Raw genomic sequence first — 17,331 nt, forward strand, 5'->3', positions numbered from 1 at the left:
TCAAATCAAAACAAAGCAAATAAAGGAAAGCAAAACAAAAGAACAGCAAGACAAGCACAAGGGCTCCCCAGGGTATCTGAAGCTTGTGGGATGGGTGTGGGTATGAGAGTGTGAGAGTGTATGTGACAGTTCATGTGTTCGCGAGTGTACACACAAAAGTCACATGTGTGTGAGTGGGACTGGTGTTAGGGAGAGACTCAGAGGCTTTTATTAGGGCTAGGCAAATGTGCCTTTGACTCAGAGGAGAAGCCTCTGTTTCTCCTGGTAGGGAGAGGAGAATGTAACTTTTGTCAAACAACCTCATGCCTGTCCTTGAAAGGGGGGCAGGGAGGACAGTGTCATAACACAGAGAGTGTTAATGGCTGCTATTTTAACAATCTAAACTTACTGCCCCAGGGCGCCAGTAGAAGCTAAACAGTCTTACTGCTAAGGATGCAATTTGTAAAAATCAAATAAATAGCTGAAGGCACACTCACACTGAACTTGTGCCCAGCTCAGTGTCAATCAACAAGTTTCCATTGAATGCTAGACAAGCCAGCCCCTCTTCCAAAGAGAACACAGAAAACATTGTAAGTTCACTTTGGGGGCAGCTGGATGATCTTAAGTATCCTGTCCTTCCTAGTATTTTTCCCTCCCCTTTTGTTCCTTCCTTCCTTCTCCAGCTAAGACTTTTATTTCTTAATTCAGCCCCTCCCAAGTTAATTTCTTTATAAGTTATCTCCCTGGCTCTGGAGTGAGTGGAGGGGTTCCCCTATTGGGTGTTCCTATAATGAGGACAGACCTGCTGACCTGGGCCTAAAAGCAGGTCCTCACTTTGTAAAACAATAGCTTTTCGCCCACCACACATTCTGGAATGGAGACAGAGTACACAAATGTACATAAAATGATATCCAAATGTACACTACATAATTTTCTGTCTCCATCTGGGAACATCTACATTCTGATAAGCCAACATGTTGAAATATTATATTGTCCCAGTGTTAAGATGTGGGCCTAGGCATGTATTTGAAACTAGCCAGACACCACTGCTAAGTCTTAACATAAAATCTTGATCTCCATTCTGGCCAGCATGTTCCCATTTCTCCACACTGAGCTCTCTGTCCCTGTATCCTGAAACAATAACAACAATAGCTTAAATTGATTAAGGGTTGACTATGGGCCAGGCACTGTGCTAAAACCCTTATATACCTTAACTCAGTCAATCCTCAAAATACTGTTTTAAGATAGGAGATAGTATGGTCCCACTTCTCTCTCTCTCTCTCTCTCTCTCTCTCTCTCTCTCTCTCTCACACACACACACACACACACACACACATACACAAACACACACACATAAACACACACACATAAACACACACAATCTCTCCTGCTTGCATACTCACACATATGCTCATTTCCACTCATACTCACATTGAATTCATGTAAACTGAACCAAATCCTCCACCCCATCTCCTTGGTGCTCAGTACATCAAAGTCTCCTTCCCAAAGTCTCTCCCACTGACATCTGGAATTCTATTATTTGAGTATTCTTGTAGCTTAGCATTGATCCTTTGCTGATAAACAGAAAAACCTTCTGGAAGGAGTAACCCTGCCTCATCTCCATCAGATATGAATGACTGCTTGAGAGTTGAGTGGCTGGGAAGAGGCAATAATGGGAGAGATTAAACAAGAGGAAAAAAAGGTACAAAGAAGATGTCTGGGAGCACTGAAGACAAACTTGACCTACTTCCTACTCCTCAAAATAATGTCTAACTACAGAACACGTAAGGTCCTCTGGAACTAGGGCTCCACCAACCTGACCTTTCCAGCCTCCTCCCTCCTGCCCAAATCACATTCAACTGCAGTCAGAATTCACACACATGCCTTTGCATATGCCCTCCTGATCTCTCTCTTTCCCAACTGGCAAAATCTAATTTATCTGTCAGAACCCAGCTTGAAAGCTGACTCCTCTATGAGACTTTGCCTGGTTCCTGGCTCTTATAGATTGTCTTTAACCTCTTTCTGTCTGTACAGGCATTGTCAACACCCTTACAAGAGTACTCATCACATTCTGTTTCAATCGTCTTGTTATGCCTGTTACCCCCACTACACTATGAGCTCTTGAGGCAGAGACTATATATATATATATATATATATATATATATATATACACACACACACACACACATAGGTAGATAGATATAGATATAGACATATAGGTATATATAGATATAGATATATAGATATAGATAGATATAGATATAGACATGAATAATATGATCCAAAGTTTGTATTTCGTAAATGTATATGACGTGGATGAATAAATGAATGGATAAACTGCCATCACCAAATCAAGGTTAGGTGTGGACTGCCTTCACTGAATGTCTCTGGGTAAGGCTGCTGTCCAGTGTTTCTCAATAGGGTTACCACTGGAATTTTGTGGGGGACAATTCTATACTGCATTGTGTTCCTACTCATTGTGGAACACTTAACATCCTTAGTTGCTACCCACTAAATGTCAATGACATTCCCCACTATATCACTGTGACAACAAAAACAATTCCAAAACTCTGGGAGAAGTATTGTGTATGTGTGTATGGAGATGATCCTCTTTGGTTTGGGAGTGGCACCACATCAGTGGCTCTTTTCCCTGATCTCATTGGTCTAAAAGGCCCCTTATAGTAGGATCATGCTGTGCTCCTACAAGAGGTGCTAGAAGATGGCCTCTGACCAGAGCAAAAATTAGTAAGTAGGGACCAAAATAGTCCTGGTCAGCAAACAGGAATCATGGCAGCCTAATCAGCATGTAACAACACAGAGCAAACAATCCTGCTCCCTATTTTTATGATTTGGAAGAAGGATGGGTCGTGCCTAGTCAAAAAAAAAAAAAAAAAATTTTTTAAAAACTTCAAGTTTTCCAATCAGTTCAAGGACTTTTTGCCTTGTCTCTGAGTGCATTCTCAGCATTACCCCATGTTTCTGCTAAGGGATTTCTCAGCTTTGAAAAGAAGGTTAGCATTGTTGTGTAGTATGTTCATTAGGCACCTCTGAGAACTTACAGGAAAATAGAAAGGCAAGGCAGAAGTGATGCCATTTATTTATGCCTTCTGTGTAACAGTCATTAAACTTGTCACACTTTCCTTTGGACCTTCCACATCTTTTTCCTTAAACTGGAGACCCATGTTCAGTGTTTGGTTATGGGGTTTCTATTGGTGGCACCCCTGGGAATGTGTATCAAAATGCCAAGGTTCCAGCTTTGACCATAGTATAGATATGCCCAAATGTAATCTGGGTATGGGATTTAAATTCCCTTCTTTTCAGTAATGAACATCATCTTGCTTTCATTTACCTACTTTTCAAAGCAATTTCCCACATCAACATTTTTGTTCACTGTCAATGTAAACCTTAGGAGAAGGTAAAAATTATCACTCAATTTACTAGTTGGTACAAAAAAATCTAATCTGTGAACATACCACAGTAAACTGAAGAATTTCTTTTCTGGCCTCATATCTTTCTCAATCCATGATAGCACAGTCCACCCTTACCTGGAAGAGGGCATACATACCTGAAAGGATCAGAGTTCCCCTCTCTTTTCTAAAGGTGGCCTGATCTGCCTGACTTCTTGGAAATACATGGGCACTCTGGTCAGTGATCTAAGCTTAGAGCTAGATGGTTTCATCTACTTGCCAACTTACTATGCACTCGGCAGCTTCGAGATCAAATGCCTCAAATGACTCACGTGCCTTCTTACTAATTTCAAGGGCCCATCTAGAGGACAGAGGGCACACCATTCTGTAGACTTTGGTACTGCTCTGCTTTGTACAAAAAATAAAATAAAAAGACAAAACCAAACACCAGGAAGACCAAAACTATATAAACAACTACCTCACATGCAGTCAAATACATGTAAAGAAACTTATGCTTGGTCACAATTTTTCAAGGTCATCTTTTTCATATTTTTAATTTTTATTTCCATATTTTAATTATACATAATAGTGGGATTTGATAAGGTCTTTGGATCACCTTTGCTTCTAATCATAACTATCTCAAAAAAGTGAAACTGTAACACCTTTGAAAGGATTCTATGCTGGAAAATGTTTTCAACATGAATGTGCAGTTGAACTGATGATTATAATGCAAACACCATGTGACCACCTTGTAGATGCAGAGAGCACATTGGCAGCACCCCAGAAACCTTCCTACCCCACTGGAGGTCACCACCATATTGATTAGTGTGCTAAACATTTCCTTGCTTGTCATTGTAGTCTTATGTACATTTGTAGTCTTATGTAGTCTTACTTATGTACATCCTCAAACAATATAGTTTAGTTTTACCTGTTTTGAATTTTTTATTAATTGAGTCGAAATGCATGCATTTGTAGATTTTGTGTGTCTTGCTTTTACTCAGCATTAAGCTAGAGCTGTAATATGCTAACTTTCAGATGACTCTTGCTTCCCTTATTCATGCCTAGAAGTACCTCCTTGGGAATAACATTCTTATACTGAAGCTAATTTCTCTTCTATTAAAATGAACAAATAAATTACAATAATAAATGAATACACCACATCAACCCCTTTTGGAGATGGAAAGAGAAGCCATTTATTTTTCTGAAGCTCACTGAAGTCCTCCCTTTCTTTCACCAGGGTCAGTAATTACAGATTTCCTTCAACATTGCCTCATGGATTTATACTCTAATCCTTTAATAATCTTTCTATAATAGAATCATATTGAATGGCTCCAGACATGAATTCCCTCATGAAGCAATCTCCAGAGAGGCCCTTTTAGAAGTGTACTTCTCCATATAAGGGAAACTGGGATGCATTTATACCATTATGGATTCCTCCAAAAATAAATGGCAAAAGTTGATGGTAATCAGCTCCTAAGAAATGATACTCTCTGACATACATTAATAAGAAATATATTTGCCTTTCAAAACTTAATATCTTATACAGTCATTAATACTATTTCCTGTTTGCCATATCTGCCATTGTCAGAGACAGTGTGGTCTCTTCATTCTATGAAAGGAGCACTGAAAACCAATAGTTTCGAGATTCCACTAAGACCCTTTTGCTTGCCTCCTGACTTCACTTCCTCGTCTGTATTATCAACCTCCTCCCAGGTGTCTTCTAATATTTCTTCCCCATTTAAAAAAGAAAGAAACATAGCATGGATGAACCTTGATGACTGTGCTACATGACATAAGTCAGTCACAAAAGGTTAAGTACTATATGATTCCACTTCTATGACATACTTAGACTAGTCAAATTTACAGAGATGGAAAATTGACTGGTGGTTGTCAGAAGGTGTGGAAGGGGAAAAGTTGGCAGTTTGTGTTTAATGGGCAGAGGGTTTCAATTTGAGAAGATGAAAAAGTTCTAAAGAGGTTGTTGGTAGTTTTACAAGAATATGAATGTACTTGATGTCACTGAACTATATAGTGGCTTACATAGCTAATTTTATGTTGTGTATCTTTTATCTGATAAAATATTTTTTGAAAAGTGAATAAAATGTAGGAAGGAAGGAAATTAATAAGGGAAACAAAATAAAGTAAGGGGGAAATAAAGCATGTTTCTCTGTTCTTTCCTTAAATATCATTTCTCTTCTATTAAAATAAGAAGTGAATACACCCATAAACCACACAACGGTGAGTATGGGCTCTGATTTGGCCTTAGATCCCTGAGAGCCTGATCCTGTGAATTTGGATAAATCAAAGCTTATTGAATTTATTAAAGGAAATAAAACAAAACTTGCAGAGATAATTATTGTATCGTCACGTATTTTGAAAATCTCTGCTCCTTTTCTTCTCAATTAAACTAAAATCCAACCAAACCTCTTCCTACCCCTCCTGAATGCAACTTTGATGTATCTTAAAGGATACAGTACATATGTTTTATTTATAGCCTCTCTATAATTGTAGGAGTACAACCCTAGAAAACTCCTTATAAGCAGCCACATGTACATTGCTAAACTACTTTCCATTCTCTGGTTCTTAGCATGTATGGGGCAAACACAAGAGACAACAAACACATCAAGACATTTATAAAATTTAATACTTGGATGGCCAAAAATGGAGTCCTGTGAGGAGGTAGATTTTGGAACACATTTCAATAACTGACACCCTAAGTCTGCCAGTTTCTAAAGTCACTTTTAGGGAATAGCTGATGGTGTAAAAATCTAAATACAAAAATCAGACAAAATCATTCAATAAAGACTGTTATTTATCTTAGTGGCTACAAATAATCTGGCAAACCTTTTGGGTTATAGTTATTTTCCATCCAAAACCCAGAAGTGAAACCCTTTGGCTCTAGACAACAGATAGCAAAGATATTTGGTTACTTCAAGAACATATTGGTTTTAAATTAATAACCCCAAAGTAAAAAACTTGAAAGCTGGTAACTCATCCTAGAAACAACTATGTCCTCTGCCACGAATAAAAAATTTATCCTTAACATTGGGGAGAAGCTTGGTGCCCCGCAGGACTGTAGAGAAGGGAGAGCCTGATGCTCTAGTTTCTTCCTTTGACTCCCTGCTCCTCCATAACTCTTCCAGTTACCCAAATCCATCTAGCAGCTTCAGGACTTTTTTCTCCAATACCCACCTCCTCTCTCTGCAATCAAATTCTGCTTTCTAAATCCAGTGTTTAGATTAAGTTAAAATGATTACAGAGAGTTAAGTTGCCACTTCCAAAGGTAGACACATGAATGTATCAAGAAGCAAAGCTTACATGAAAAGGGTGAAACTGTAATAATGACAATTGCAGGTGTCAGGCAACTTGGAAGAGAACTGGAGATGAGGCTGATCTGATGGCTCAATGGGTCTTGGAATCACAGGTCACAGGAAATCAAGGTAATAATCATCTCCTCTGCTTACTCACATAGAAATCAGGCCCTGGTTCAAGGGTAAGCCCTGCAACTAGGATGAAAACCCACTATAGGACATTTTCATAATCCTTTCCTTAAAATACCCTAGATGTGACTCTTTGGAAACAGACTAAGCTGAAAACACTGATTTTATTTCAAACTATGTTGATTGCTTTTCCCTTTGAGAGTTTCATTTGTTTATCAGCAGAAATTCCTGGGCTAATTCCGAGAAATGCCATTCATTTCTTGCCAACAAGTCATGAACAATGGGTGGGGTAGAAGGGGGAGCTCCCCATGGAGGGTCCTGCTTCTCGACATGACAGCCAGGGGCTGTGAATGTGCAAAATGGCAGAAGAGAAAGGCTTTGGATGGGATCCCTGGGAAAGAAGAGGAGGCAGACCAGATGGCACACTATGTACATGCTACTACGGGGTTGGTCCTGGGGAAATGCCACACAAGCAAAATGTGTTTCCAGGGTGCCTATGCTCCCCATTATAACAGAAACAGCATTGTCATGTTTTCCAAAGCCCTTTGCAGAATTCACAGGGCCCTCTATTCCAAGGTATTGCCCAGGAATGCTCTCTCACATGTCCTGACCTCCATTCTCAAAGCCTTTCCTGGGCCCTATTATTGTAGTATATTCTCCAGTGTAAGTGATTAGAATGAATGTGGTGTTTTAAATGCATGGTACTCACTACAGATCAACAGAAGCAGAATTTCTAGCACAGAGGCTGGGAGTTAGCATTTTACCAAATTTACCTAAGGTTACCTTTGATCATGTTAGAATTTAAGTAACACTAGCTTCAAGTCTTGTGCAAAAGTGATATGCTTCCCAAATGAACATCTGTAATGAAGTATGTACCAATAGCTTATTGCTATAACAAAAATAACTTCTGGGAATAGAATGGCATAATCTAACACTTCCTAAAACACACTAAGGAACACTTATCCTACAAAGTGCTCTATTAAAAATGACTCCTAGGGCTGGGATTGTGGCTCAGCAGTAGAGCACTCTCCTAGCACGTGCAAGGCCCTGAGTAGGATCCTCAGCATCATATAAAAATAAATGAATAAGGGTATTGTGTCCAACTACAACTAAGAAATAAATATTCTTTAAAAATGAGCCCTATGGCTGAATAAATTTGAAGAACACTGCATCATACATACTTCTCTAGTAGATTCATACTGTGTAATAATAAATTAAAGGCTCTGAAAAGTCCTGCATTAAAAGAAACCTTTTTAAGTTTCTCTAATTCAGAAACTCAAATTTATCTGACCATATAAATATTTTCCCTAGTAAACCCTAATACTATTCCATAAAATTATGTTCCTAAAAGCAAACTTTGGGAAATACTGTCTAAACCCTGAAAAGTAATTATAAAAATAGATGTTTCTCTTGTATAGAAAGCAAGTGGAAGATTTATTCAGGACAAATGGAGGCCTCTTGATATCCCTCAGGAAGTGCCACCTCTGCACCTTCTTGAGGGACCAATGTTGGTTAATATCCACTGAAAGAAATAGAGAAAGCAAACAGTTTTGCTCTATCATAATGGAAAATTACATTTTTTCCCAAAATCCTTTGTTTTTATGTGACACAGGACTTTAGCATGCTAACAGGAAATCATTTTTCTTCATTCATTTTTATTGGTGTATTATAATTATACATAATAGTGAAATTCATTATGCCATACTTATACATGCACATGACATAATTTGATCAATCTCATTCCCTAGTAAATCACATTCTTTCAATGAAATCAAGTTATATAGGCAAAGATGATCTCACCTTGCAGGAGGCAAGTTAATTGCCACTTCTTTGGAAAAGGTTTTAACCCTTCATACTCTGAAAAATGTCCAAGGACTAAGTGTAGAAGAAAAAATAGAAATAAGGTATAAAGACAGTTAAAGCAGTTTAACAAAGCAGTCAGTATAGATATGGAGGGTATAGTGATCTACAGTGAACATCTTCTTTGGCAACCCTCAATAATCAGTTTAAGAACAATGATAATAACAGCATAATGACTGTAATAGAGTAAAGCCTCTGCTATCTAAACACCAATATTCCAGGATCCTTAAGCTTTTGATTAGCTTGGGATTCCAGAAAATACTTTTTTTAGAAAAGTGTAATCTTTTGCAGGCAAAGAAATGGCATCTGACAGTTTTGCATACTAAAGCTAGGGTAGTCACCTTACTAAAAATAATAGTCTATTTGACTGTTGTTGTTTAAAAGTAATTGACCTTTAAATATAATCCTAGAAGCAAGTGAATACAGAATTCAATAGAGAACAAAAGAAGAGAGAAGAAACTGAAGGGCCATCGGACATGGATAATGACAACATTAGCAAATCAGTAGCAGCCATGACAATTGCAATCAGCCATCAAAGAGATGAACCAAAAGAAGATGGGATGGTCTTAAAATTGGGGAGAAATTGTTTAATCAGTAAAACATAGAATTACCAAATGGCACAGAAACCTCACTCTTAGTTATATACCCAGAATTGAAAACACATGCCACACAAAAATACATACCCAAATGTTCATAACAGCATAATTCACAGTAGCCAAAAAGTGGAAACAACCCAAATAACCACCAACTGATGAATGGATAAACAAGTGATCTAACCATGCAGTAGAATATTATTCAGCCATAAAAAGGAAAGAAGTACTGGCATGTGCTACAGCATGGATGAGAGCCTTGAAACCATTATGCTAAGTGAAAGGAGCCAGAAGCCAAAGACTGCCTACTGATGATTCCATTTGTATGAAATATAAAAGAAAAATCTACAAGGAGAGAAAATAGATTAGTGGATGCCAGGAGCTGGAGTGAGGGGGATGAGAAGGGACTGTGTAATGTGTGCTGGGTTTCCTTTTGGAGTGGTGAAAAATTTCAGGAACTAAATTAGTGGTGATGGTTGCACAATATCATAAATGTTCTTAATGGCACTGAATTGTACACTTTTAAATGATAAATTTTATGTTATGTGCACTTTACCAAAATAAAAAAAAATAAACCCCCTCTTGAACTTTTGCCCTTTGAAAAAAGAAACTTGAAGAAGCAAAAAAAAGTCTCTCTCCTCGATTACTATAATACAGGAACTCACAGACACACCATAAACCTAGATTCCCTTTCTTATATAAATAAATGTATGAGATGGGAAGAAAGGGGAACAAAATCTTTAAGGTCAGAGCAGAAAGCCCAAAAAATAGATACAGAATGGTCACGTGAATTAAAACATCTATCTACCTCAACTTTTGTAGTCCGTTTCTGCTATATAATGAATTTGTACAATGTAAAAATGTTTATATTTGTTTTAAATAAGAGGACAAGGTTAAGAGAGAAATTGCCTATGTTCATACATAATATTTCTCAGCAAACAATTATTCTGCATTACCAAGTAACAGTAGCTAAATGCCAAGTACACTAAACTCAATTGAAATCAGGAAGCATAAAGAGATACAGTAAACACTCTATTATATTCCCATTCACTCTACTACATTCTTTTTCTTGGTTCAGTTTGACAGCATGCTATCTTTTAAGTATATATTACATGATTCTCCTGTATATTGGTGAATATTTTTCTCTTGTCTCTATAAATCATCAGCCTTAATCCTTTCTTATATCCCCTTGCTTCCATCCAATGTCACTATTTTAAAAGGTGAAGTCTATATTTCCTATATTCTTTTATTTATTATACAAGTAAGCTCTTTTCAAACCATCCTACTATTTTATTAGTATAGTTGTTTTTTAGTACTCTGGTTACAAACTTTCCTAAGTTTTGAGTGGTTTTCTCCAATCTTGTTTTTTCCTTAAGTCCTGTTATTTTTCAGTGTATAATTTTGCAGAATGTGAGGGTTTTCTGAAATGCATATTGCACTGTGGCAGTAATGCCTATGTTTGATAGCTCACTCAACCCAAATACTACTGAAAGAGAAATGACTTAGGGCTCCCAGCCTTTCCCTTATGGGAACATGGCGCATTGTTGGAATTTAGAAGCCTGGGCTCACCCCAGGTGCCTCTCTTGGCAAAACCACACTGTCACTATCCCTATTAAAACTATATGACAGAGCCAAACTTTTTCACACCTAACCAAAAGGAAACATTGTGGATTAGGTCTCTGGTAACCAGATCAAATCAGTTATTTTGGCAATTTTATAACAGCTCTTTAATAACCCAGGAATGCTGGAATCCCTCCAAGGGAACCCAAATTTATTAATTCTGAATCACAAATTCTCAGTGGAATGACCATAAAAAACCCTTAGATAATATTATTATTTAAGCTCCTGGTCAGTATAAAAGTCTCTTTGGTGATAAAATTATGTAAAAAACAAAAGGAATGAAGTTGTGCTGTTTTTCTGTAGTTCCTCTCTTTATACCACTTCATTCCACCAAAAGATAGGGAATTTCATTCCTACGTGTTTCTAATTATCAGGGACCAAACAGAGTCCTACTAAGAGATCAGGATGAATTTAATGATCTTCATGACTTGTGCAGTTTTTTTAAAAATGTGTATTGATTGGTTCATAATAATTATATATCAAACTGGGATTCATTGTGGCATATTCATACAAGCACATTGTGACTTTTCCATTTAAAACGTTACAGCCTCCATGTAGCACCAACTTCTTTGGGCCCGGTAGAGCCCTGTGGTATGTGACCAAGACTTGACCTCTGCCACAGAGACTTGGACAAGTTATGCTGAAAAAAATTCATTTGCTGTTCATGGAAATGAGTATATATTTCTCTCTGGAAACTCTGGAAAAGTAGTCTGTATACTCTGATTGCCATGGTTTAACCAGAGCTGCAGGAGAAAAACCTCAAACACAGGTGAGATGCTTAGACAATTCAAGGGTAAGGAGTTTAAAAAGTCAGAACTCTGAGAAACAGAGAAAAAATGGAAATAGACAGCTCCTCCATCTTTTCCAATGGAAAAATTTCTGCCTAAACATGGCAAGTAGGACTCCCCCATCAAGTTTGTCACTATCTAGATAATGTTCCTCCATATCATACTGCTGATATAGGACTGTACATAAAAGTAGTGCCTTATGTATGTCACTAACTGGTTTTCTCTTTTGGACAGAAAATTTGTTCATCATCTTGGCTTTAAATACTCCTTTTTTAAGTGAGGACATTTTTCACAGTGTCTTCTATTAGATTAAGACAGAAAATGAGGGCCCCTTCCTTTGACCAAACATTTCTGTGGCCCTGAAGGCATGAGTTTCTTCATGCCTAATATTCACTGGGGTGGAAGGAATACAGAGAGTCATCACATCCATTGCCCTAGCTCAAATCAGGGCTGTGCCAAGTCTATCTCAGATGGGTGGGTACATTTTATTTCTAGAAATAGTAAAGAGAGTAAAATACTCTAGTCATTTATTTCAGAATTTAACAACTGTAGCCCAAAGGCCTTCCTTTATCAAACTCCATTCTTCTGTGCTATGATTTAAACCCACTTGATTTTGTTTTATCTTTAATAGAAAGATTAGTTGCATTCTGGTTCAACATGGCAAAGATAGTACATGAGAAATCTTTTCCAAACAGAGAAGAGCAATGATGTGAGAAGCTGAAAAATGAATGAAACTTTAAAACTGAAAAATTACAGAAACAAAATGAAACTCTTTGTGGAATAAAATATAGGTAGAAAGAAAGATCAGTAGTTAAAGGGGGTCAAAAGGCAGTTGAGGCTACATACAGATAGTTGGTTCTAAACAGCTCCAGTGAACTACAGCCTGCAAGAGGCTTCCTACGTGAAAGTGGTATGAGGGCTTAGATCTTGAATGTTCCCCAAAGGCCCATGTGTCCAAGGCTTACTCATCATTATATGGCATTATTGGGAGGTGGTGAAACCTTCAGGAGGTGAGGCCTAGTGGAAAGAAGTTAGGTCACTGGGGGAGTGCTCTTGAAAGGAAATATTGGGATCCCAGCCCCTTTCTCTCACACTTTCTCTTTTTCTCTCTCTCTTTCTGCTTCCTAGCTGCTACGAGGTGAAATGTTTCCTCCAGCATGTGTTCCCCACCATGATATACAGACTAACCACTTACTCAAAGGCAAAAGGGTCAGCCAGCCATGAACTGAAATGAGACTATAAACTAATAAAATAAACCTTTCCTCTTCTAAGTTGATTTTCTCAGTATTTTATCACCATGATAGAAAGCTGACTTATGTAGCTGGGTAACAGGGTCACACTTCTCATATGTAATAAGGGGTTGACATAGTTCTGCCCACCCAAAGTTGTATCCTAAAGCACACTGATTGTCCAAAGTAGGCAGTTGTACCTGAGGTACCAGTCCAAGATCTTCGTTATTAGCGAGTAGCACTGCACAAGAAAACAGGTGGAAACAGATCACCTAGGTATGAGGAACACAAGCTGGGACACTAATACATAACCTGGTTTAGAGCTAAGTGAGCCACAAAGTCAGAAACAACAATTCTAGAAAGAAGGAAGTGCTTATGCAAGACACAACTCCCAGAGATATGAGCTTTTAAACAAAAACTAGAAAATTAAGAAAAAATTCAGAACTAAGAAGGGTTTCCAAGAAACACAAAAAGGTTCAGAATTTACATCTAAATAAATAAAGATATTAGAATGATATGAAGTACACTTTAAATGCATTTAAAATACTATGAAGAAATAAAAAAAATAAGATCCCCAAAATAATGTGGAATTACAGAAGAACAACTAGTAGATATTTTTAAAATAATTTGTAAATGTGGAGAAAAATATATTTATTGAATATAAAATAAACAGAAAAACCCAATAGATGAACTAAATAGTATACATGAAAAAATACATGAATTGGAGTATAGAGTTGAAGTAATAACATTAAGTATACCGAGACAGAAAAATAAAGGAACTATTAAGAGACATAGAAGACAAATTAAATGAGATACAAAGCATAAAATAAAACTTTGAGAATAATAAAAAAAGATAGAAAGTGAAAAGGGAATGTTTACCAAAATAATGACGGCAAATTGAAGAGGAAATTAAGTACTTTGACTGAAAAACATCATATGCAGAGCTGGCTAAATAAACATAAATCACATATCTACACATCTCACCATGTGCAACAAAGAAAGAAAAAAGATAAAATATGAAAAGCTAGACAAAGAAAACAAAAAGACCTACCCAAAAGTACAATCAAATAGTAGACTTTTATTAACAAACAAAAGAAGTCAACAAATCATTTACTAATATCTTCAAAGTACTGAGGGAAAATGAACATGCCTGATTATCATTCAAAACTCAAGACATTTTTGCATATAAGGATTACAGAACTTTAGCACTATTATCCTTAGAAAGATCTTGCATAGTTAATAAGAAGTACAATGAACTGACAAGGAAGTGAGCTGCAAGAGCAAGAAGGAAAACAAAAAGGAAAGCTTGTTTCTATACTCTGTAAAATGAGATTTTTAAGTCTTAAAAGAAAATGATGTTCAATTCTTTCCATTTCCTGTCCTCTGGGATTTAGGACCTCAATTTTTATGGTTTTTATTGAGCAATACAACTATACACAATAATGGGATTCATCATGATGTGTTTTTGTTTGTTTATGCCTTTATTTTATTTATTTATTTTTATGTGGTGCTAAGGATAGAACCCAGTGCCTCACACATGCTAGGCAAGCACTCTACCACTGAGCTATAGCCCCAGCCCACATCATGATGTTTTTATACATGCACATAGCATAATTTGACCAATTTAATCCCATAATTCCTACCCTTCTCTCCTCCTGATTCTCTTCCCTTACTGTATTGTTCTCCCATCTATTTTCATAGTATCCCCCTTTTTATTTCCCATTTCTCCCTAGCTTCTATATATGAAAGAAAACATTCAACCTTAGACGTTCTGAGCCTGGTTTATTTCACTTAGCATGATGTTCTCCATTTTCACTCATTTTCCTGTAAATCTCATAATTTCATTCTTCCTTATGGCTGAGTAAAACTTCATTATGTATATATATACCACATATTCTTTATCCATTCATCTATTTACAGGCACATAGGCTAGTTCCATAACTTGGCTATTGTGAATTGCACTGCTATAAACATTTATATGCTCAGTTCTTTGAACATTTTTTTTTTGCTTCAAATAATTGCTGGCCTATACTTTCCTTTATTTCTCAATACTTGCTTCCTACCATCTGCTTCCCAGGCAATTGGGGTAGGTGACAGCCATACTCTAGTTTATGCTTTACTAGGTTCTGTGTCATGGCCATGCCATAGTGGTTTAGATAGTTTCCTATAGTATTAGACCACTTTTGGAGAATTCTAGGAAAGAAAGCTTTTATAAAGCAAGTTGACAGGTTGCATGGAAGGTTAAAAAAATAACAACCCCAGAGTAGCCATTTTATCAGAAATATTACTCCCATTTACCAGAGCCTCTCATATATCACACCCTTGTAATCCAGCTTAAGCAGAAACAAATAATCATATACAAAAATAGTAAGCCTCATGTAGGAATTTATTCCAAAAAACAGTTTTCTGATTCATCATATGCCAAATCAATCTCTCATATCTTGAAGCATGTACTATTATCACCAATACTCAGAAGGATAAACCTGTGACCTGGTAAGATCTTTCCCATCAGGGGAAGAATTGCCTGTGTTCATCAGAGTGTATTCACTGATGCAGAAAAGTATAATTTATAAAGAAATAGCAATAACAATGCCAAACTAGGGATACCAATAAAGCTATGGATCGATCATCTCTAAAAGAATTTTCATCTGTACATAGTTACACCAAAACTGCCAACAATTTTAAAGCATTCTCTGACTCCTTAAAGTCCACCCAAGAACCCAGAATCAAGAACTTTTGTCCTAGAGGGAAACAGAATTGACTTACAGGATGACAAGGCTTCTACTTCACAGATCCGAAGACTGTCACATAGCTTTCCTAGGACTGCTGTTGGGAGCACAGACATTCTCTGAATCTTTCCATGCTTCCACGCCTTTGGTGTGGGAACCAGGCTCCAGTCAGACATGAACAGTGTCATTGACGGAGTCCCTGCCTCAGAAAAACACCCTAACCACAAATCATGAAAGTAGTGGTCCTAATGGTCTTGTGAAAAAAGTCTCTGCCTGGCTCCCCCCAGAGTTGCTCTTAACAGCATGTACTTAATAACCATGCAATGTGGAGGAGGTGACTATTCAACAGGCAGGCAGCTTTATACTGTCATAAACCTCACTGGCTCAGCTCCTTTGATTTATGAACAGCCCCTCATTTCGAAGCTATGCTTGGATGCAATTCCAGCACTAATTGCTGCAATGCTGCAACTCCCCTGGTGCCTGCTGCCCATGGCAGGAAGAGGCTGTTTATGACAGAAAATCTCTGAGCCACGATTCCCTTCCCCCAGTTGATATCCCCCTTCAAATGATTAAAAGCCCAATAAAAATTTGTTACTGGGTACCCAATAACTTATTAGAGCTTAGAATGTGTCCCGCTTGGGCTATAAACAGTATTTAGGGGCCAGTTTGGGCTGCCTAAAAGTGTCCTACTGTTATTTCTGTCTGTCAGTTTCCCTTCTGGGGAACTTAGGGTAGATGGGTTGAACTGGGTGAAGAGGGAGGAAGGAGAACCACAGATGGGAACAGAAGAAGCAAATTGGTTTACCTGGACAGCGAGGGCAGCACAGATGAGGGATATGCACAGGAGAAAGGCAATGAAGATTTGGACATCTGACTCGGCTGCAAAGCACATTCCCATTCTGAAAGAAGGAGGCACCAAGAAAGAATAAATATCTTTCAAAGGTCAGTGGGATCATGCCAGTTTGGAAAACAGTCATTCAGGGACTCACCCAGACAATGAATAACATTCCCAAGAAGCTGAATGCAATCAGCATTTTCTTTCCTTTCTCATCACTAGCACCTCTTCTGGGTTGGTTGATAGCTTACTGGCATGTTTTTCTAAGGCTGGATCACTACTGCTCCAGTTTTCAAAGACTACCATTAATTGTGGGAAGCTTCTTCTGGTCTGGCTATGGGCATTTCTACCCTTCCCTAATTCTCTAGCTGCATGTCTTTTCTAAGATCCCACTCTGATTTCATAATCACCTATCCAATGCCATTTAAGGGAAAGAATGATGAGCAATGGGTCCCTCGAGTTGTTACCCTCCCCTGGGCAAGAAAGTATCCCTAACACATGGATTTTGGATTCTATGTAAGCCTGCCTTGGTCCAGTAGGCAGAGTGACAATTCTCATTTCCCTTTGCAGCCAGAATGTTTTCTGAGAACAAGCTAGAGTTAGGAATTGAGCTGATTATCTATTATGCCTGGGTGGGGCAACTGGGTCTCCGCCTGACTTACAATTACATGATCCCAAACTCCGACAGCTCTCAGCCATTGCTAGAACAAAGAAAGACTTTCAAAATACATTTCACATTTACATTTCCCATCCATAATTCATTTGAAGCAAGGGCTACTTGTATCTGTAAGGCTGTTGTAGAGAAAAGGGTAGTGAAGAGCATGGAGAGAAGATGCCTAGTGCATCAGCTTCTG

General features: G+C 37.7%; 1 protein-coding gene across 4 annotated transcripts in view; it reads right to left on the reverse strand.

Moving 5' to 3' along the window:
* The window catches only part of Chrdl1 (chordin like 1), a 109,298-nt gene that overhangs the window by 68,465 nt on the left and 23,502 nt on the right, over nt 1-17,331 (reverse strand). For all 4 annotated transcript variants that reach the window (XM_046420882.2, XM_046420880.2, XM_046420881.2 and 1 more), the window contains exon 4: nt 16,448-16,541. In XM_046420882.2, coding sequence (XP_046276838.1) covers nt 16,448-16,541 — 94 coding nt within the window. The remainder of the gene's footprint in view (nt 1-16,447; nt 16,542-17,331) is intronic.

This window comes from Marmota monax, unplaced genomic scaffold (genome assembly GCF_021218885.2).
Source record: "Marmota monax isolate L192 unplaced genomic scaffold, Marmota_monax_Labrador192_F-V1.1 WCK01_AAM20220418_F8-fsc00050, whole genome shotgun sequence".
Classification (NCBI taxonomy): domain Eukaryota; kingdom Metazoa; phylum Chordata; class Mammalia; order Rodentia; family Sciuridae; genus Marmota; species Marmota monax.